This window comes from Pyrus communis, chromosome 12 (assembly GCF_041283825.1).
Source record: "Pyrus communis isolate YQ-2024b chromosome 12, ASM4128382v1, whole genome shotgun sequence".
NCBI classification, from domain to species: Eukaryota; Viridiplantae; Streptophyta; class Magnoliopsida; order Rosales; family Rosaceae; genus Pyrus; species Pyrus communis.
In genome coordinates this window covers 2864892-2886630 of record NC_142576.1, presented here as the reverse complement: position 1 = coordinate 2886630, position 21739 = coordinate 2864892, and the positions used below count along the sequence as shown (strand labels likewise).

General features: G+C 37.4%; 1 protein-coding gene, 1 long non-coding RNA gene and 2 pseudogenes across 4 annotated transcripts; 2 read left to right on the top strand and 2 right to left on the bottom strand.

Moving 5' to 3' along the window:
* The first annotated feature begins 254 nt into the window (after nucleotides 1-254).
* LOC137745477 (putative methyltransferase At1g29790) lies at nucleotides 255-3320 on the top strand (annotated as a pseudogene). The gene is made up of 4 exons (XR_015953872.1): nucleotides 255-453; nucleotides 570-687; nucleotides 797-879; nucleotides 1655-3320. The product of XR_015953872.1 is annotated as a putative methyltransferase At1g29790 (transcript).
* Nucleotides 3321-10528: 7208 nt separating this feature from the next.
* LOC148692161 (nuclear transcription factor Y subunit B-4 pseudogene) lies at nucleotides 10529-11282 on the top strand (annotated as a pseudogene).
* Nucleotides 11283-14153: 2871 nt separating this feature from the next.
* Nucleotides 14154-16031, bottom strand: LOC137745066 (uncharacterized). Its single transcript, XR_011069661.2, has 3 exons — nucleotides 15597-16031; nucleotides 15455-15518; nucleotides 14154-14230 (listed from the first exon to the last, which is right to left on the bottom strand). It is a non-coding gene; the product is annotated as an uncharacterized LOC137745066 (long non-coding RNA).
* Nucleotides 16032-16587: 556 nt separating this feature from the next.
* CYCH;1 (cyclin H;1) lies at nucleotides 16588-20292 on the bottom strand. 2 transcript variants are annotated; one of them, XM_068484939.2, is made up of 14 exons: nucleotides 20095-20292; nucleotides 19684-19734; nucleotides 19249-19315; nucleotides 19005-19117; nucleotides 18812-18885; nucleotides 18488-18608; nucleotides 18336-18404; nucleotides 18057-18098; nucleotides 17792-17860; nucleotides 17652-17710; nucleotides 17420-17504; nucleotides 17214-17302; nucleotides 17014-17097; nucleotides 16588-16780 (listed from the first exon to the last, which is right to left on the bottom strand). In XM_068484939.2, exons 1-14 carry the CDS (start codon nucleotides 20152-20154, stop codon nucleotides 16777-16779), a joined length of 987 nt encoding a protein of 328 aa, XP_068341040.2. In that variant the 5' UTR covers nucleotides 20155-20292; the 3' UTR covers nucleotides 16588-16776. The 2 variants fall into 2 exon arrangements, with proteins under 2 accessions (XP_068341040.2, XP_088538224.1); XM_088682098.1 differs by lacking the exon at nucleotides 16588-16780 and having other exon boundaries at nucleotides 17094-17160; nucleotides 17193-17302; nucleotides 20095-20253.
* Nucleotides 20293-21739: the final 1447 nt, after the last annotated feature.

Below are 21739 nucleotides of genomic sequence, written 5' to 3'. Positions count from 1 at the left end.
AAGTAAATGGATATTTGAAAAAAAAAAAAAAAAAAAAAAAAAAAAAAAAAAAAGGCCAACCACTTGTATCATGATACTTGATGTAACAATAACAGACTGTATTACCGATACATGAAAAAGTTTCTCCTAAACCAAGGGAAGGCAAAATATAATGCGATATGCATTTATCTTACCCTACCAAAAACACAAATAAATTCAAATTCGAAAAATATCATCCCGATAACTTCGTCAACTGTTTTACTGTTAGGTCACACGACAGCTACAGTAATATCCCGATCTCAATAAACGCTAGTGCATGTGATAAAACGACGTCACGTTTCCCTCCTCTCCCGCCATTTTAGGGTTCTCGCCCTCCATCCATCACATGGAAATTAAACAGGCCCAAATCGGGTTGACCCGGCACGCAGCTACCATCCAACTGGTCACCGCTGTTCTTCTTTCAGCTCCAAATTTGTAAAGTCAACTCCTTTTTTAATATATTAAACAACCAAGTGTGCAGAAGATTTAGTAATTAATTATATAATTTTTTTTTGGCCTGAATTTAATTATATAAATTGATTTCTGATCAGGGTTCTTCTTCTGGAGATTCGTGCTTCAATGCCTGTTGAGTAAGAAGAATGCTGCTAAATAAATTAAATAACAAAAAGGGAATAAATAATGGGGAGTTTTGTGGATTTTGTGAGTTGGGTAAGCTTGAAAAATACGAATTTACAGCTCTTAATGCTCAATTGGGAAGTGTATTATTTGGAGTAAATTTGAAGTATTACTAAAAGATTCAATCTTTTTTATCTTTCAGATATTGGGTTTAGAAGATATGTTAAGTTTATGTACAGGAAGATTGATTTGGCTTCAGTTTGATCATGGAGATTCTTCATCTGAGTAAGTTTAAATTTGGAAATTTTTTATTTAATTTATGGTTAAGTGGGTTGTTTTCAGCTTCATTTGCTACGTTTCTTTTGTTAAATGTTGTTTGGATGCTGGGAAAATATGGGGGAAAAGAAAGTTTAAAATGTTTTAACTTGGGTTTGATGTTTTGGCTTCAGTTTGATATATGTCCCTGGAGATTATGGTTGTGGTTCTGTTTAAATTTCGGTTATTTATTTCAGTTATGGTTTGAGTAGCTTACTTTCAGCTTCATTTGGCTATCTTTCTTTTGTTAGATGTTGTTTGGATGCTGAGAAAATCTGAGGAAATGAAAGGAAATTCTGAGTCTTTTAACTTGTGTTTGATGTTATGGCTTTTGGGAATGAAATGTAGAAGGTTTAGAACTAATGGAAATTGGCTCTTCTGTGAAATTTTAGAGAAAATTTGGCTTTTCCTTTGTTATAAATTATTTTCAGAGAAAATTCTTATGTTTTGCTTTTGTATTGTGAGAGAAAATTATAAATTGATGTAAAATCGAAGTTGCAAATTTTTGGCCTTGATTCATGTTGTTTGAAATTTACACATTTCTGAACCTTGGAGTTTCTGTGTTCTGGTTTTTACATTATATAAGACTGGATGCTCATCTTACGAATCGCAATCTGTTGTGAGTTCATACATTTTCTCGGTAAAATGATCCGTTGTTTTAATTGTGTAAGTTCGATTGTGGCTTGTGCTGAACATTTTATTTTCCGATCATTTTGTAATCACTATGATTTGTTTTTTCAACTAGGTTGAAAATCCGAAAAAAGGAAGTACAGAATTAGCGTTTGGTTAAAAGGAAAGTTGAGGTTTTGTGCTTTATTCAGGTGGTAAGGTGGTGTCATCCGAAATGTAGGCTGCGTAAATTAATGGGTTGGATTCAGATGCTATTGGGAGGCCTTGTTATAATTTTCAGCATATGCAGTCTGTTCAAGTTCTACTCTGCAGGCTTTTTCTTTCACAATGAAGACATATCCTGACAATTTACTGGCGTCAAAGATGCGTACGAAGGTTTTGACATAAAAGCTTTGTCTGATCGAGTAGGGGAAGTTCTAAATAAACTAGAAAGCTTACAAGAAAAGCTCGAGTCAGCGGTGCAGCAAATTGAGAAGGACAAGGAGGCCTTGCATACAACTAACATTACTAAATTTGAGTACAGGAAGTATCTGGAGGAGAAAGTAATCAGGCCTCTTTATATCGCTCAAATTTCTCTGAGGCTGATTCGGTTACCTAAAGCTGAAGGTATTCACAACTCAATGATGAAAGAAGAGCCTTTGATTAACACTTTTGTGATCGAAGAGTTAAGGAAGTATATAACCCCAAAGGAGAGTAGAACCGGGAAGATTAGTATATACGGAATAGAGAGGATATATAATACAATTGGACATGCTTGTGTGTTGTACAAGAAAGAGTTGGAAGAGTACATGAGCTATGACATCAGGTCTTATTGCAACGATTATTGGAACTTAGCTAAGAAGCTGATGCTTAACGGTTGTGATCCTTTGCCCAGGAGGCGGTGCTTGACAAGGGCCTCCATGGTCTACCAGAAGCCTTACCCTATAAACGAGTCTCTGTGGAAACTTCCGGATGATAGAAATGTGCGGTGGAGCAATTATCATTGCAGGAACTTTGAGTGCTTGATGGAAAATAACACCAAGAGGGGCTATTCCAAGTGTGTTGGGTGCTTTGAAATGGAGAAGGAAAAGCTTAAATGGGTTACCAATAGCTCACTTACTGTAGATTTTCGGATCAGTGATGTTCTGGCTATTAAGCCTGGGGAGATGAGGATTGGTCTTGACTTTGGCATTGGCACAGGAACATTCGCTGCAAGGATGAGAGAACATAACGTTACAGTAGTCTCTACTGCTCTTAACCTCAGGGCGCCTTTCAACGAGATGATTGCACTGAGAGGTTTGGTTCCATTGTTGATAACATTGAATCAACGCCTACCGTTCTTTGACAACACAATGGACATGATTCACACCGCTGGATTGACCTGCAGCTGCTGGATTTTATCCTGTTTGATTGGGATCAAATTCTGAGGCCTGGCGGATTGTTATGGATTGACCGGTTCTTCTGTGTTAGAAAGGGTTTGGATGATTTCATGTACATGTTTCTGCAGCTGAGATACAAGCAACGCAAGGGGGCTATTTCCCCCAAATCAAAGGATGAAGTCTACTTTTCTGCATTGTTGGAGAAACCTCCAAGAGCAATATGGTTACTGACATACATGTTTGTACTCAGAAACCATGAGGCTTTTTGTTTTCTTTTTGCAGTGAGAGGTTTGGTGATTTTAACGCTCGTCTTTTAGTCTCCTGCACTCCATTGTGATCGCACAAAAGATTGCAAAATATTCGGGTTGAAATACATAAACTCTATATACTAAAACCCCATGGAAAAAATAACATTGTTCTTAAGCACGGTAAAAGAAGAAAATACCCCTCTTTTACTGTTTGATTCCTCTTTATTTTTAAGCCGGTACAGTAAAATGTCAAAAATGCCCTTTAAGTTCGTGAGTTGTCGAAAAAGAGAATGACATCAGAGTGTACCCCTCCAATGTTGAGTTCTTTATGTAAGAGTCCGACGGCCAATGAGACTTTTGTATGCAAGTATCATGTACATAGACATCAAGTATTATATTTTAGGAAAACTAATAAAAACAAATTTGAAAACTTTGAGTTTTAACGATAAGGATAAAATAAAGGATAAAGTGAATAGTACCAGGATTGACTTTTTAGTGTAAAGATGTGGTTTTTCGTTAAAGTAAACAGTACCGCGAATTTTTCGTTAAAAATCTTTTATATTTTATATGTAAACAGTACTATATATATAAATTTCGTGCGGTTTTCAATCGCGCGCGATGCTGTAGGCATCCCTTGCTATTTGTGCCTAAATCCCTACTTTTACCTAAGACCCCAAGCTAAGCGAGGCCCAAATACAAGCGTAGAATCCAGGCTAGAAAACACAGATGAAAACCCGATATTTAAAGGTCGGTAATGTTAGAAGACGACTGTCGATATCTGATGGTAAGATACCTATGGTCGGTATATCTTTGAAAGCTCAGACGGAGAGAATAAACAGACTCTTCGGGGGCTACTTAAGGCACTTTAGTGCAAATCATAATGGGATTGTTGAATGTTGCTCAGTGCTACTATAACTTAACAACCAAAAAGCACTGCGTCGAACTTCAGCCCCTTTGAGTTGGCCGCAGAGCAACAGCCTCTGCTGAGCCTCTTAGCTCCTGGACTTATCAATGCAGGCTTCAAACCAAATTGCAGCCCATTTTTCAATCTCGTTTTGGGCTTGTTGATAACAAACCAAATCCCACATTTGAGCATAACATGTTGAAGAGGAGAAATTCTGAGGTCCAACAACCAAACACCAAAAGCACCCTTTATCCCACCATCTGTGATCTGTCATGCTAATTCTGACCCACTATTGACCTTACCCCCTCTAATAATCCTTCTGATCCGGCACGCGTACAAAAGACTTTCTCGTTGAAGACTGTAACTATGCTGATTGGTTTTATTTCTAATTTATCAAAGTCTTTTGTGCTACTTTCATACACGTTGGTCTAATAGGTGGTGGAATTGAAGACAATATCAGTGCTTGACCTTTTAGCAGTGGATTCATGACCTTCTATTTAAAGTTTTGATACAATAAAGTAGGGCTGGGCATTTTAAAGAAAAAACCGATTGAACCGTCCGCACCGCGCAAACGGTTTGGTTTTTTTATTTTTTTTGTTTTTTTTATTTTTTTATGAGTGATTAAACCGAACCGCACTGACCTTAATTGGTTCCCAAAATTCTTAGGATACGGTTAACCAAATCGACCTGCATATATTTATTTTTTAATCATAATTAATATGTATAGTAATATAAATGGTTAGTTACTTACGAGTGTTTCCACCACATGAAAACAAAACCTAATTAGTTTAAGAGTCCCCTTGGAGAAGAACAAGGGCACCATTTGGAGAACGCAAGAGCTACTGCTTTGGTGCTCTCCTTGGGCTGCTTCATTTGTGCTTTCCTTTGAGCAATCAATCATATTGGTGTTATGTTCTGTAGCTTTTGGAAGAGAAATTTATTACGTATTTTCGTCTCCACATAAACCGAGAACCAATCCAAACCAACCCGCCACAGTTGGTTAATTGAATTAATTAGTTTTAGACCCAGCTTGGTCGGTTTTGGTTGCAATTTTGGCCAAACCAACCTGCACCCACCCATACAAGAAAGTTTACTATTGATCAAGACAATTGAACGAATCGTGTAAGAGTATTGAGCGGAAGTCTTGATCGAATCATGTAAGAGTATTGAGCGGAAGGCCACACTAGGTCTCCATCAATAACAAGAGAACTATGTACTTAAAAACGAGAAAACCTCCAATTGCGAATCATTATTTTCATATAACTTTAGAGAGAATGTGTATACATATGTGGTCTTGTTAAAAAAACAGTAGAACATCATCACAAAAGGAAGTCATAAAAATATCCACTTGTCGGCTGGAATTTTTGATCTAGCTAGAATATATAGTACATATATGTCTATTTTTGGCCGAGTAGGATTATCTCCAATCCAAATCCCCTTATCTTCTTCCCTTTCACTTTCTTCTTTGTCTTTCTCATTCTATAAAGAAAACACAAGATATTGACGTAACTTAATCGTCACCGTTTAAATAAAAAAGGAAGAAAACGGAGAACTTGAAGAAGGGACTCCATTTTTAGCTGGCTAGGTAGTAGCTAGGTGTCCAATATCTGCTCCTGCTGGACATCAAGAATAATATTTCTCTCTAAAGCAAGTCCAGAACTTTCCATGCAAAGGATTGACTGAAGAAGATTAAAAAGTACTTCATTTCCCGTCTTAATCGAATGCCACCCATCAGATAGTAAGGTATAAAAGAGAAAGAAAGGAATCAAAACAAAGTCGGATTATGGCCTCCAAAAAGAGGTAAGTACAAGATGTGTTTTATTCTTCTACGTTTGCAAGTCAATTAGTTAAGAGCATTTTTTCTTGTACTTGAAGTTCCGAGTATTTAGGATTTTTGTGTCATGGGTTGTGCCCACCCATCTCCATTTGTTTATTACCATATCACCAGTGCACCATACTTTTTTTAGAACCTTGACGGTATGAGGAAATTTTATTGATATAAAAAAATGAAGTTATACTTATTCAGAGAGAACATCAACCTTCCCCCTCTTAAATAAAATACAAAAAAATAAAAAAATAAAAAAAGAAAAAGAAAGAAGGAACATAGGAACAAACTCCTCTACTTAATAGCCTAATAATTAATTTTTCAAAGCCTAGGTTTTCTTAATGGAATTGAAGAATCTTTTGTACAAGTTGGTTCGTATTTAATTCAAAGCATATATGCTTCATAGGCCTAACCCGATCTTATTTGTAAGCGAAGTTTGAGTTTGCTACTAACCAGTCTAATGGAGATCGGATATCTCGATTGATGAATAAACAATGGAATTATGTGGATCGTTAATGTAACATCCCACATCGATTAACGGAGAGGGGGTGATGTGCCTTATATGCACATGCCCACCTCCATATAGCACGATGCCTTTTGGGAACTTACTGGCTTCAGAGTTCAGCGAGTTGGCGAGAGAGCAATCCCAGGATGGGTGACCCACTGGAAAGTTCTCGTCTGAGTTCCCAGAAACAAAACCGTGAGGGCGTGCTTGGGGCCCAAAGCGGACAATATCGTGCTACGGCAGAGCCGATCTGGGATGTGATAGAATGGTATTAGAGCCACTTTGCCGTTTGGTGTGAGTGTGCCGACGAGGACATCGGGCCCTTAAAGGGGTGGATTGTAACATCCCACATTGACCAATAGAGAGGGGGTGTTGTGTTTTATATGTACATGCCCACCTCCATATAGCACAAGGCCTTTTGGGACTAGCTTCAGAGTTCATCGGAACTCCGAAGTTAAGCGAGTTCGCGCGAGAGCAATCCCAGGATGGGTGACCCACTGGGAAGTTCTCATGTGAGTTCCCAGCAACAAAAACGAGTTCGCGCGAGAGCAATCCTAGGATGGGTGACCCACTGGGAAGTTCTCATGTGAGTTCCCATAAACAAAACCGTGAGGGCGTGGTCGGGACCCAAAATGAACAATATCGTGCTACGGCGGAGTCGACCCCGGAATGTGATGGAGCTCGAGTCGGAACGTGACAGTTAAGTACAATGCAAAATGTAAAAAGTAATTAAGCACGTTGGTGGATGGTTTAAACAAATTGAAATTTTATTTATACTTAACTCACTTTGCTTAACTATTTAGTTATCTTACAAATGTTCCTCCAAACTGTAACATAAAGTAGCAATATTATATATAATTGTATTTGCAACAAGACCATATGTGTGACATCCCACATTGCCCAGGGGAGTGATCCTTAAATGTATATTTTCATCCCTACCTAGCACGAGGCATTTTGGGAGCTCACTGGCTTCGGGTTCCGTAGGAACTCCGAAGTTAAGCGAGAAGGGGGCTAGAGCAATTACATGATGGGTGACCCACTGGGAAGTTGCTCGTGAGTTCCCAAAAATAAAATCGTGAGGGAATGGTAAGCCCAAAGCGGATAATATTGTGCTACGGTGGTGAAGCGGGCCCGAGAAGTGATCCACCCCGGGCCGGGATGTGACAATTGGTATCAGAGCCTAACCCTGGTCGCGTGTGTGCCGACGAGGACATCGGGCCCCTAAGGGGGGGTGGATTGTGACATCCCACATCACCCAGGGGAGTGATCCTTAAATGTATATTTTCATCCCTACCTAGCACGAGGCCTTTTGGGAGCTCACTGACTTCGGGTTCCGTAGGAACTCCGAAGTTAAGCGAGAAGGGGCTTAGAGCAATCCCATGATGGGTGACCCACTGGGAAGTTGCTCGTGAGTTCCCAAAAACAAAATCGTGAGGGAATGGTAAGCCCAAAGCGGACAATATCGTGCTACGGTGGGGGAGCGGGCCCGGGAAGTGGTCCCACCCGGGCCAGGATGTGACAATATGCTTCTTAAAACATCCCACATTGCCCAGGGGAGTGATCCTTAAATGTATATTTCCATCCTTACCTAGCACGAGGCATTTTGGGAGCTCACTGACTTCGGGTTCCGTAGGAACTCCGAAGTTAAGCGAGAAGGGGGTAGAGCAATCCCATGATGGGTGACCTACTGGGAAGTTGCTCGTGAGTTCCCAAAAACAAAATCGGGAGGGAATGGTAAGCCCAAAGCGGACAATATCGTGCTACGGTGGTGGAGCGAGCCCGGGAAGTGATCCGCCCCGGGCCGGGATGTGACAATTTGGTATCAGAACCTAACCCTGGTCGCGTGTTGCCGACGAGGACGTCGGGCCCCTAAGGGAGGTGGATTGTGACATCCCACATCGCCCAGGGGAGTGATCCTTAAATGTATATTCTCATCCCTACCTAGCACGAGGCATTTTGGGAGCTCACTGGCTTCGGGTTCCGTAGGAACTCCGAAGTTAAGCGAGAAGGAGGCTAGAGCAATCCCATGATGGGTGACCCACTGGGAAGTTGCTCGTGAGTTCCCAAAAACAAAACCGTGAGGGAATGGTAAGCCCAAAGCGGACAATATCGTACTACGGTGGTGAAGCGGGCCCCGGAAGTGGTCCCACCTGGGCCGGGATGTGACAATATGCTTCTTAAAACATGCATCTGGAAAATTGGACAATTTAAGAACTTTTATTTATTTAAGGCGAGATGCGATTAGTTTTATGGCAGCGCAACTTCAATTCGTTGTGACAGTACTTTGAGTTTTGGTGATTGTGAGCTCACCGAGCACAATGGACTTGACTTTTTACTTAAATGTTGTGATGTGGGGGGTTTATTGTTTTTGAATTTATTATTTTTACTGTTAATATTTTTATGTTTGTAGACATTTTGATGTATGGTTAAAGTTTTATCTAACAAAATATCGTCTCATAAAAAAAGTATATATTAGTCAATGTTTGCACTAGTTAATAGTAATCCAAATTGGACTGGTAAATAGGGCGCAGTTAGGTCTTGTTTCATCATCCGTTTCCTTCCTTTTATCACGCTGCATGCAGCTAGCATGCAATAGATTTATATATGTGTGTATATTCATATATCGAGAGGGTATTAGTAAGTTTGATGTGTGGAGATTGTTAATGGGATTTTTTTTGTCGAGGTTCTAATTAACTACCAAAGTTAGTGATTTATGTAATGTGTTGTAAAATTTCTTATTTTGCGATAAATGTGAAAAATATGGCCTACCATAGAATTTGCTCTATTTTAAAAAATTTCCATCTATTTTTCAAGTCAAGCATGTTAGCTTTCAGGAAGTGTTTTGATATGTGTATGTACACTCTATGGACTCTTGTGATTGTTCATGAAGCATGTGAATTTTAGTGTTGGGTTATCCGAGGAATATGTATGGCACACGGGGACGTTAGGAGTCATGTGGTGAGCTACGTTTTATGATGGATAACCAACACACGAAGAGATGATGTGATGTGGAATTACATGGTTAAAGCTTGATATTATTATCATATTTTATAGTATATGTAAAACGACACGTTTGATTGGCATATTACATATTCTACTTATCAACGATGGTTGTTGCTTATCATCCTCACTTTTCATTTTACATGTGAGTTATTTGGCAAGACAAGGATTAGACGGGCTGAGATTGTGTTAGATATGAGATTTGAGAGTTATATTATTTTCTGTACACTAGTAAGGATTTTTGGGTTATTTTTTCAAGAGAAGTTTTATATCGTGTTTATTTTAATTTCTGTTCTCACACAAGACTCAATGCTAATTTTTCACCGACCCCAGATTCGAGATGTGCCAAATACCATGTGGCCTTAGGCCCCATTTCTACTAGTGAGTTGGAGGATCGACCTGACCAAAACCTAACATACTTGCATCATTCACAGCTAAAATTAAGGAAATGCATTGCCTGTTTGTTACCAAATAGAGTGACAAACTCATTATTTAACCTAATGCATGAGCTAATCAAACACTAAGGTTTTTTTTTTTAGGTAGGTTTTGGTAGGATCCATCCCTAAACGGCTAGACAAGAAACGTGCACAAACGCCATCCACTCAACTGATCAGGAGTACGAACTACAAGAACACTTTAGGATTAATTAATTTTAGATTAGTAAGAGAGATTAGAGGTTTGGTGGGGACCATTGTACTTTAAATCTTAGATTGGGCTTAAAGGCTTAAAACCACCGTCTACATATGTTGAAAACTACTTCTCTTTCTCAAATACGGCTTCAGATGCTACGGACTAATTAAAATATATATTGTAGAAATAATGTAAAGAATTAGTGGTTCTTTCTTGCTAATTAGATCAATTAGTTACTTAAAAGTCATCCTAAGCTCTATTTTGACCATCATATTATTTGGACAGGTTGGACTTTATTAGTAATACTTCATTTAAAATTTGAAAATTTATTTTGATTAGTAGTTAAAAACAAATATTTTTCTTATTTTAATGTAGAATAGTTAGGGTACGTATCATCAAATACTAAACCACTTATAGAATTAATTAATATTGGTGAATGACTTGTGACGTCGACACATACATACATACATACATACACACACATATACATAAACATCTATAAAAAAAGCAAGCGTGAATTCTGATCTAGAACAATGTGTCTGTCTCAGAAGAGATCAAATTAACTCCTCCAAAATCTAATTGTATGGATCGATCAATCAACATGGTAGATCAGGAACAAGATGGAATGCTCCCAATTGCAAACGTGGGTCGAATCATGAAACAAATTCTTCCCCCAAGAGCCAAAATTTCCAGGGAAGCCAAACAAACAATGCAAGAATGTGCAACTGAGTTCCTAAGTTTTGTAACTGGCGAGGCTTCTGACAAGTGTCACAAGGAGAATCGCAAGACTGTCAATGGAGACGACATCTGTTGGGCTCTGAGTGCTCTAGGCTTTGATAACCATGCCCAGGCTACTACAAGGTACTTGCATAAATACAGGGAAGCTGAAAGAGACAAAGCTGCAGCTAACAACCAAAACACAGCACATATTAAAAGTCATGGAGGCCTGCAGGTAGCGCAGCAAAATCAAACTTCAAATCTGGAGTTTCGGGTGCTTGGGAAAGGTGACAACTCCCTTGTTACCAAGCCATGACCTTGATCAAGAATGCAGTTCCGATCGATGGGATCTGGGGCCAAATAAAGTTTCATTTGAAACTTAAAAAAGTTTCCGGATGATGTTTTAGGTCAGATTTTTCATCATACCGCTCGATGTTTGAGTATGGCTAGCATTAGTTATGCCTGCACTTTTTCCGTCAGTGAACTGTCAGGTTTGATATGAACTGGCTTAATTTACTTGATAGTAAGAGGAAAATAATCCAAGTTTCTACTCAAATATTCATGCTTAATTTCTTCAGGTGTTTTCCGCTTAAGTTTCATTTTTCTTTCCTTTTTTTCTCTTAGTTAAGGAGCGGTATAGCTTTCGGATAATGAGAAGAAAAAACAGTATTGCAGCTGCGTTTAACAGTGGATTACGGGTTCGCTCGATTTCTCTTTCAAGATCTGGCTATATATCAACCTGAAAAAGAAAATATATATATTTGAGCTATCTATATATATATATATATATATATATATGATTGGGATTAAGAATTTCTTCTCTTCTTTCTTTGATTGCATTTATTAGTGTTAATTTGCACTAATTGATTTCAGATTTAAGGATTAAGACAGAATTATAAGGTAAAATTGTTTGTTTAGACTATTACAATTCATAGATTCATGTCAGGATTTTGACAGAAGAAAGAAAGTGACGAAACAAAGAAGGTAGATTTCAAATGATTCCTAGTCATTTAAATTCTATTTCAAATGTGTATATATCATCTAGCTAGTTATATATTTCATATTTAATCTAATCTTTTCTCTGGTTTTTGTAGCAAATTATCTTTTGTCATCAAATTTTTCCTTTGGTCCATTCGAGCCTTGAATAAATTTCCTGCATGACTATATCCTATGAGCTGTACTGTATCTCATTCCCTTATCCATCTTAGAAATTTCCTCCTAAACCATATATAGGTGTTCTTGGAGATTTGCAATTACAGTTTACTTGTCTAATAAATTATGCCAAATATTTACGGGCTAATTATGCATGATTTCTTGATGATATATAAGAATCTTGAACTGAATAATTAACTAGCATGTCTAGTCCATCAAATAGCACAACCTAGCATATCCATGAGAGTTAATTAACTAAGTGCTTGTTTGATAACCATTTCGGTTTTTGCTTTTGGTTTTCACTTTTTTGTTAGCGATATGGAGAAAATATAGAAAAATGAGGGATGGAGAAGAAAGATAAGGATGATGGGAGAGATTCGAAGAAATAGATAAGCAATGAGATACAAAATGACAGCAAAAAACGCAAAACCAAAAACTAGTATAAGTTGTTTCGCTTTGTTTACATTCATTTTTCCTTATTTCTTCTCCTCTCTCTCATCTCATCACCTTTTTCATCTCATCTTCGCCATATATGTACTTTTCTTATATCTCAAATATAAAAAGTGAAAACTCAAAAAACCGAAAAAGAAATGGTTAGCAAACATAACCGAACTACTATCAAAGTGAAGCTTTCATATATATATATATATATATATATATATATATAATTGCAGATTAATTAGTCATTAAGAATCGAATACAAGTATACTGAATTAACAATGCAGTATGCAGTACTAGGTTTAGGGTTTGCTCTTAACCCTAGGATTAGGACCACTAATCTATTGTGGCTTTAGATAACATGAGTTACTGTGAAATTAAAGTAGTCTGATAGAATCTCAAGCATGCTTAATATAGTTTACTATATGCTTCTGGAATATGGATTAGGGTAATCTTCCCGTTAAAGATTAGTGCAAAAACCCTACTCTATGTACTAATAAAATTGGAGTAGGATTATCTTCCTTATTTTTTTCCCTCTCCTTCCCTCTCCTCCTATTTGAACGGTCATGGTTAAGCCACGTCAACATCTTATATTAATTTTTTATAACAAGAGAAAGACAAAATAAGAGAATGAGAAAGAAGGGGATGGAAGAGGATGGAAAGAGGAGGTAAGAGAATCATAATCCAATAAAATTACAAGCCGTCAGAGTTAGGGCTCAATTAACATGCTTCCTAGGGTTTCCATTTATAAGGTCATATAGCTAGGGGACCACTGATCAACCATCACAAACTCTCTCTGATTTGTCTCACCATATCATTAAACAAGTACATATATGAACTCTTACGCACAAGGTTAATCAATAGATAAATTAAAGGAATAACGATCTTTGTAATGACGTACGTTACTAGTACTATGTCATGGTTTTACTCATAAATAATATGATCATATGGTACATTCGCAACAGTGAGTTCTTATTCAAGTTTGACTCCCAATCAACTCTAAATGGATCAGTTCTCAACGCCTTTGTCTTTATTTCGCAATTGCACGTATTGTGGACCCAAGTTACCTAATTCGAAACACAATCTCCAAAAGACTCATCGGTCACAACATTTGTCTTCATTTAACTGTTGGACAAGTTGTGGGACCAGTTCTTGGTTTGTCTTCTTTCCTCATTGGTGTACACCAACTCCGGAATTGTTTAAGAGCGCAAAGCAAGAGGAGATTCATGTATAAAAGAAATAGTAAATTCCATTTAATAAGAATCGTAAGAATCCATATTTCATTTTCCATGAGAAAGGGCTACGAGATCATGGGTAATCTGTGTGAGTTGCAGCTGTGCTCAACTTTACCTATGAAAAAGGTGACCAAATTAGTGTCTAGAGTTACAATCTGTCCTAATCAAGACACATTTCGAAGGCTACATTTATCTTGTTAGGATTAATAAACAGCACAACATCAGACCATGTTTCTGAGGCAGCAGCCTACACCAGCTTCCAGCACGATTCCGGCCAATGTTTGCTCTTATGTACCTTCCTGGTTTTTGACCCTCACATATTAAAATTTGAACAATTTTTACGCGTTTTCATCGACAAATTGGACGTTGTTAACACATACAAAAAGTGTTTCTCGAATGAATCTATGAAATATCCCAAAACATAATGAGAAAAAACATGGAATATTGAAAAATACTTAAGTGATTGGATTAATAAAAGCTTCCACATAGCCCCATCCATGATCAATATCAGGTCCAACCCAATAACCAAATATGATCGTGTGGCTACAAGAGTGTACATTCCTATAACAAGACATTATTTTCAAAAGCGGTTTTGAGGGCGCCCGAAGATGATCTTGACAACTCCGATTTGAAGATGGTATGGTTTTATTTGTACTGCTGGAGGCAGAAGGCTTTGCGGCTGCAAAGGTAATTCATACAGTTAGCTTAAACAGAGCAAGAAGGAACAATAAATGTATGGGGGTTCAATGCAAATGCCCTAACGCTTAAGTTCTTGATAGGCTTGTCAGCTTACCATGAAAAAATTGAACGCCTTTGAAGTGTTGAAGAAGAAAGTATTACTTTTTTTTCATTTTCTCTGTTTTTTTTTTAAATTTTCGTTTCTTCCCTAATCTGTTGTATTCAGTTAACATATCATCGAATGGAATGCTAACTTCCGGAAAATCAGCAAACTCAGGCAGAAGTTTCTACCTTCACAATGGACTCATGCTGGAACACCCCAACCTGGCAGATGATTTGGAGCCTTTGAGGTTGTAGTGAAACAAATACATCCTCAGTCTAAACATTATCGATGAAGTGGATCATTAGGTGCACGCCTAAAACCCTATTTCCGTTGACATTGCATTTCATCTCTAATCGTAAGACATTTTATACCTTTTGACGCACCTAATCACTTGACTAAGTACAGTTTTAACATAATGATGAACACAGATGAAGATCATCGTATTTCATCATCCTCTAGAGAATAGGCCACTAAGTCCTCAAGGACGAAACAGATTCAATAGAATCTCAACTTTCAGACTCCCTAACCCCTTTTGGGTTTTTTGTTCCGCCCATCTCTTTCTATGATTTTATCTTCTCTGTGTCCTCTCAAGCAACATAAAGACTCAAGGTTTTACAGTTAATATGCTAAAGATGCCACATTAGGACGCCAAGTGAACGAAAACCAACATCAAGACTTAATTGATTCCACCATGAAAAACTCATTCATGTTATACAAATCGGGTTTAGGTACCACAGTTACAAGGTAGGACTGGTTTGAGCTATCAGTAGGCCAAATTTCCGGACATGTATGGTCAAGCAGGGTATCAGTATTGTACATTACTAGTACAAACTAACCAGTGAACTAAGCGTAACTGGATACGAAAACACGGGCTTACTAACTTATACACTGGCATTGTATTTCATCTCTAATTTTTACGCAATAGTCGGTTTTAAGCAAAGTTCTCGGGTGTCCGGAACAGCCATGAGTTCATCTGAATGAAATTGTCAAAGCTGATTTCACAGACAATTAAACAGGATGGAACTTTAAATTAAATAAGTGAAAAAAAAATCGATTACGGTTCAAATTCTCTACCAAAAGCACAAATGGATGAAATCGAGAAACGAGATTGAAGAACAAAACCTGCTTCTGAAATTGGTTGGCATGAAAGTCTGACCAGAAGTGATAAATTTCTTGGAGGCATTTCCTGTTTGTTTTCCATAGCAAAATATAAAAAAAAGCAGAAAAAATAACAATCTGCATTTTACAGTAATGAAACACTTACTTCCTGTTTGGTTTCCGAGAAAATACGGGCAAAAGCTAGGGTTTCTTTCTTGCTGCCTTTCAGGGTATAGCAGTGGGAAGTAAGGAGATGAAGGGTTAAACGGCGACGTTTGTTGAACTGGTCTGAGCTAACGGTGTGGTTTCTGTTTTTGTCCGAGACTAGGGAGCAAAATACGTACCCAAACCCAAAATACGAATAGGGGTGCAAATTTAGAATAAATACGAGTAGGGGTGCAAAATCAGAATAAATACGAATAGGGTGCAAATTTAGAATAAATTTTGTCGAGTACGAGGAAACCGTTGCGGATTTCATGAAGAAACAGTTGCCGGTGTTACCAACTTTCAACTTAATTACGAAACTGTTACTGTGCCCAAGCTTTAATTTATTTACAATATTAGCACCGCCACTTGTACTAATGATTAAAGAAAGTTTATAAAGTGTTTTTGAATTAAAAAAATAAAACTGTGGAACCCTTTTCCCTGACTTTTCTCGAAAATACCAAATAACCTCTCAATCTTCTCTGCTCTTCTATTCTCATCCCTTCCATCTCCTCCTCTTGCACATTGTTTTTTGTCTTATTATCTTTATAAAAAAATCAATATAAAATGTTGACATAACTTAACTGTGACCGTTCAAATAGAAGGACATAGAAAGATAAAGTGATTAGAAGGGTAGAGAATCCTCCTCCAAACCATTCATGAACTCTTTGTAACCTTACTATTTAACATTAATTCTCGCACCAATATTATAATACACTAAAAAATCTCATTTTTGAAAATATCATGTGCATTTCTCTATCACCCTTTCCAGCGCTTCCAAATAGAAGCCCTATTTGTTAATGATTATGGTCGAAACCAAAAAGCTTTGCATTCTTTTATGGAAAAAACACACATTTTGTTGAATATAACGGAAGTTACTTTCATTACTGTAAAATGCAGGGTTCTTTTTTCTTTTTCTTTTTTTTTTTTGGCAGATAAAATTCTTCATCGCATTCAAACTCAAAGTCATAAATTAGATTAATTTGACAACAGAACACAAACGAAGATAGCAAGATAAGGAGAAAGAAAACATTAGTTAAAGCACGGGTAAAAATTCTCGTCGTCCGCAAGGTACAGGATGACTGGTTGGAGTATTTTTCCGAGCCTGACGAACTGAATCCCAGGGAAAGACCGAGATAAATTTACCTGAAACCATACAAAAGGTGTTAATACGGCAAGAAAGTAAATTTGGCTCTCTCCAACTGTTCCGACACCAGTAGCACCAGTAGCAGTGTATCAACAATCTCTAAGGGACAAGCACATGAAATTGCCCAGAAACCGAGATAAGATGGCAAATTTCACAAAACTAAGCCGCCAAATGGTAGCCTCACTCGCACTAGACCTTCGATTAAAACAACAGAAAACAAAAAAGGGCATACATTTGAGCACGAGATGGTAGAATTTGTGCTTCATTTGAACTCCTCTTTGACTTGTGCTTTGATTTCTTATCCCGCTTCTTGCTCCTGAAAAGTAGTCAATGTATGGCAATGATACAAAAGGAAAAGGTAACCAGATTAAACGTGATTCAAAGGGAAAAGGTAACCGATTAAACGTGATTATCTCAAGATAAGGAGCATACTCGTCATGTGTACTAAGTCCCCAACAAGATTTCAGTTTCCGGTTGATGTGCTTGAGATCTTTGTCTGAAGGAAACTTGTATCTTTTTGCCTACATACATAAGACATGAAGAAAAGAGATTGGAAATTTTCACAAACGTTCGTGCCACTATCAGAGAGCCTATGAAGTTTGCAACACACTTATATGCTGATTGCAATGAATTTATACCCAAGAATCAATTGCATTGAGGAATTCAACTAGCTCTGAAATGGTATGCGCAGAACTCTGCCGAGAGAGAATGCTACTCAGGTATCTGAAAATGAGCATTCATGTAAGAAACTTTTTTAGTATCGTCCAACAACAAACCCTATAGGAAAGTTGGCAGGAAGGCATAAGTAGAACTATACAGGAAAGAAAACTATTAACAAAAACGATAGGAAACCCGAGTGCAAATGATAACCTCTCAAAGTCAGCAACTCTGCATACATGATTTGCACTACGCAATGCAGCCAATGCCAACTGCATCAAATTAAGATAGCTTGAAATTAATAACAAAATTCTGAGCTGTAAACAGCAAGAAGCTTGACTGACAAATCATACCTGCCCAGGAGGGAAAAGGAGCAGTGCATCTGTGAGCATGATTTTATCAACTTCCATCTTTGCCGCATCCTGCAATCTCATCAAAACATCCATCAACATATGTGTAGCGGTTAAGAAACATACATGAAGCAATACATTGCCTGTGACTGGTTATTCAAAATGCAGCATCTCAACAATGAATGACTTTTAAAGATTCAGTCGTGTAGATACAGATACTCAACATGCTATTCAGCCAAATAACAATTAACATAAAGCCAACAATTACCTTGAGATGTTGGAGCTGGTTATCCTCTAATCCGCAGAATTCCTAGAAATCAACACTAATTGTCACCAAGTGCGTGGAAGGAACTTCTAAGAAAACTTAAAAGTGCATTATGAAAAAAAAAAAATACACACACACACACCAGGCCCTTTAACAAGAGGGATCCCCATTTTTCAAAAAAAAAAATGGGGACACCTTTAAAGGATTCCTAAATATATATATATATATATATATATATATATATATTAAAGTTGCACTAGAGAAAACCGTAAGAAACTTTACCTCCATATCATTGACAAATCCTTCAATTGAGCGGTACGGTGCATAAACGATAAGATCAAATTCCAAAGTCTGCAAGATAAAGGTTTATTATATTTAACAAAGAAAACAGAAACAAAATAAAAACAACAAAGAAATGTGTGGCACATCCATGCCTGATAAACTATCATCTCATTATTGAGTATCATTTGATGATCCTGTGAGATCCCCTTACCAAGCTCCTCCGCTGATACGTGGTTTTCCTCTATTTTACAAGCTGCATATATACAGGTTAACCTGTGCACAAGTCAATCAATTTAAATTGAAAATCCACAAACAATTAGGTACATGTACAAACACAATAAACATTAAAAATATGACCTGATTTTCTACAATGTCTCAACATCTTAGTGAATTTCTACCTAGAAGAACCAAAATTCCACACAATCACATATGCTGACAATTGACAGAGATACTTAATAGAGATAAGCCAACCTTACATTATATTTTTGGGATGATGTTGCATCACCGACCAGTGTAAATAAAACCTCTTGAAATATATGAGAGCCGTTGCCTGCAAATGAAACCAATTAGACATGGATAGTGCCAAAATTAATAAAAAAAAAATTTAGTTTCATTCTTCCTAAATAATTATTACTATTTTTTTTTCTGTCAAAAGAGGAGACCACATACCTGAACTTTATGCGGAAAGTGAAAGTTGGTACACACTTCTTGAAGTTTGTTCTCATAAAATACTCGCATAAATTGCTCCTCATCAATGTTAATGGGTTTTGGACGGGAATCGGCTGTATTTAAAGACAACAAAAAAAAAAAAAAATTAAAGCCATTGAAAACCAGTTCCGTGTGCGTGTGTTTGGGTGGGTGGGGGAAGAGGGGGGGGTGGGGGGGGGGGAGGGGTTCCTCGAAAGAACATTACCATTTACTTGGGGTTTAGGGTATGATAATGTTCCATCAACATCCACTTCCATTAGTGTCGCTCCATACTACACAAGAAATTATTTGTTATAAAAATTGAAAACAATTCAAGCCACTTTGCGGAAAGATAACTATTTTCCTATGGGTCAAAATGTGGACATCTTCGACATGTAATACTACAAATGACATACAAATCACATGCATTAGTAGAAAGGTATAATTATATCCTTAAACCAATATGTCAAGACATTGCCCTAATTTCATCACATCCTCTGCTAGTCCGCTTAGCCTGTAAACATCTCCTAAAACCATCAAATAAGGTACACTCGATGCATTAGTACATACGCTCTCACTCCAACAGACAAGTGAAACAATCAGCTATCAACGAGAGTTGCATGAAGATATCAGTTACTTGTTTCGATCAAACAATACGTACCTTCTCCAATGTTTGCACTGCTCTTTGATTAGCAGCCTTGTATTTACCAACCTATAACATTGAAAAATCAAATCAATAAACGCATACGAAATTTCAATTCAACTTCAAAGCCTTGCAAACATCAATGCCCCAAAGAAAACAAGCTTCTTCATTTAATTTCATCTAAAATTCCTCCAATTTATAACTTGGCCACCACTTCAATTTTTTCACAGAGGAAATCAAACAGAGAGCGAAAGCAAAAGCAACAGTTAAATTTTCGGCACAATCGAAGCCAAAATCAACGACGGAAATAATAAACATAGAAAGTTAGAAATTATATTCTGCTTCATTTTCTCGGCAACCAAACAGGCCTTCGCTGAACACCAAAAAAAAAAAAAAAAAAAAGGCGAAAATACGGAGGAGGCGAATTACCAGTTCTTCGGGAGTAAAGATCCACCTGGCTCGGTGAGTCGAGCTCTGGAAATCGGCCATGGCGACTCCGAAACCCTAGCTCAGTTGATTGCAGAAAGTCAGTCGAGGAGAGAGAGAGAGGGAGAAAAGGGTCTCGTGTGCCTTCCTTATTTTGCGTTTTTCTATAGGGACGACATGTCGTTTCTTTCAGACTCGTGCAAACGGTACTTCACTCTTTCCCGCCTATGTAATCTTGTCCGGACGTGGCCCAATATGATTTTAAGTCAGAAGCCCATTCAAAGAAAGAACAAAAGCCCAATATGACTTTAAGGTAAATACCCCAACCGGCATAAGCTCTTAGACCATTTCCAACTTTTGTGCTAAAAGTCAAATTTTTTAGCTTGAAAAAATTTAGCTTTTAGCCCAAAAATTGTTTTTCTGCTTTAACATTTATGGCCTAAAATTTAGCTCGGAATTATTAAAGAATGAACTTAGGCTAATTTTTTTCTTAAATCAATTTTTTTTTAAATAAATATATAGACTATCGTAAATTAATTTTATGAACATTTTAATTTAAAAATATTTAAATTTCGATAAATATTGAAAAATCACTAAATTTTCCACAAAACAAGCCTTCAACTTTCACCAACCGTTCAACACCAAACTTTCAACTCTCAGCAACCGTTTAACTTTCATCAATCATCCTCTATACAAACATAGGTCCAATATTAGTTGATCACACAATTTTTCAACCTTCAATCATCCTCTATATTCACAAATCTTTCAACTTTCAAAGAGTTTTTGTTTCCTAAAAATCCTTAATATCTCATCAAAGGGTGATGGAAGAAGGTGTAGCAGGGCAATGCAAATGGCACAATATCAAGCAACTAATATTGATTTGCGCCAACTGCACTATTTTCGCTAACCGAAACCCATGCCAAGCATAAAACAACATCTTCCTCACAGATCCAATTATGACCTCTAATATGTTCTCTTGCCATGCCATGTTGAACAATTTGGAAATGGAAATAAGTGGTAAAAAGATAAATTGAAAGAATTGTAGGAGAAATTTGAGTTTTGTGTGGATGTTTGAACAAATACATAGGTATTTATAGAGTTGTTGGGTGAATTTTGAGTTAAATAATTTTTTTTAATTATTTTAGTCGTTGGATTTAAATTTAGACCGTTAGATTTTTTTTGTTTTTACCGTTATATTTGATTATATTTGATCTCAGGCGTTGGATTCAATGTATTTTAAAATAACATATTTTTTAAATAAAATTTGAATATGGACTATTGGATCAACCAACGGTCCTTAAATGCTAGTTGTTCGATGAGGAAAAGAGCCGTTGGGCTTGGGGAAGTGGATGACAGGGGCCTTGACAGTGGGCCCTCAGTTGTTGGGAGCTAAATGGAGGCGGGCCACGTGGGGGGCGTCAATGAGTGGGCGGGCCAAGATTGGCCCAAAGTTTGGCGAGTCCACGGGTTTTTTTTTGGGGGGGGGGGGGGAGGGGGAACTTGGGGGGTATTTGACCCAACTTTAGCATTTGGCTTTTAGCCAAATGTTTAGCTTGGGTTGGGTGGTGTTTTGGGGGGGGGTGATAAATGGGTTAATTTGGCATTTAGTCAAGGGTTGGAAGCCTGTTATATACTCACAATGATATTA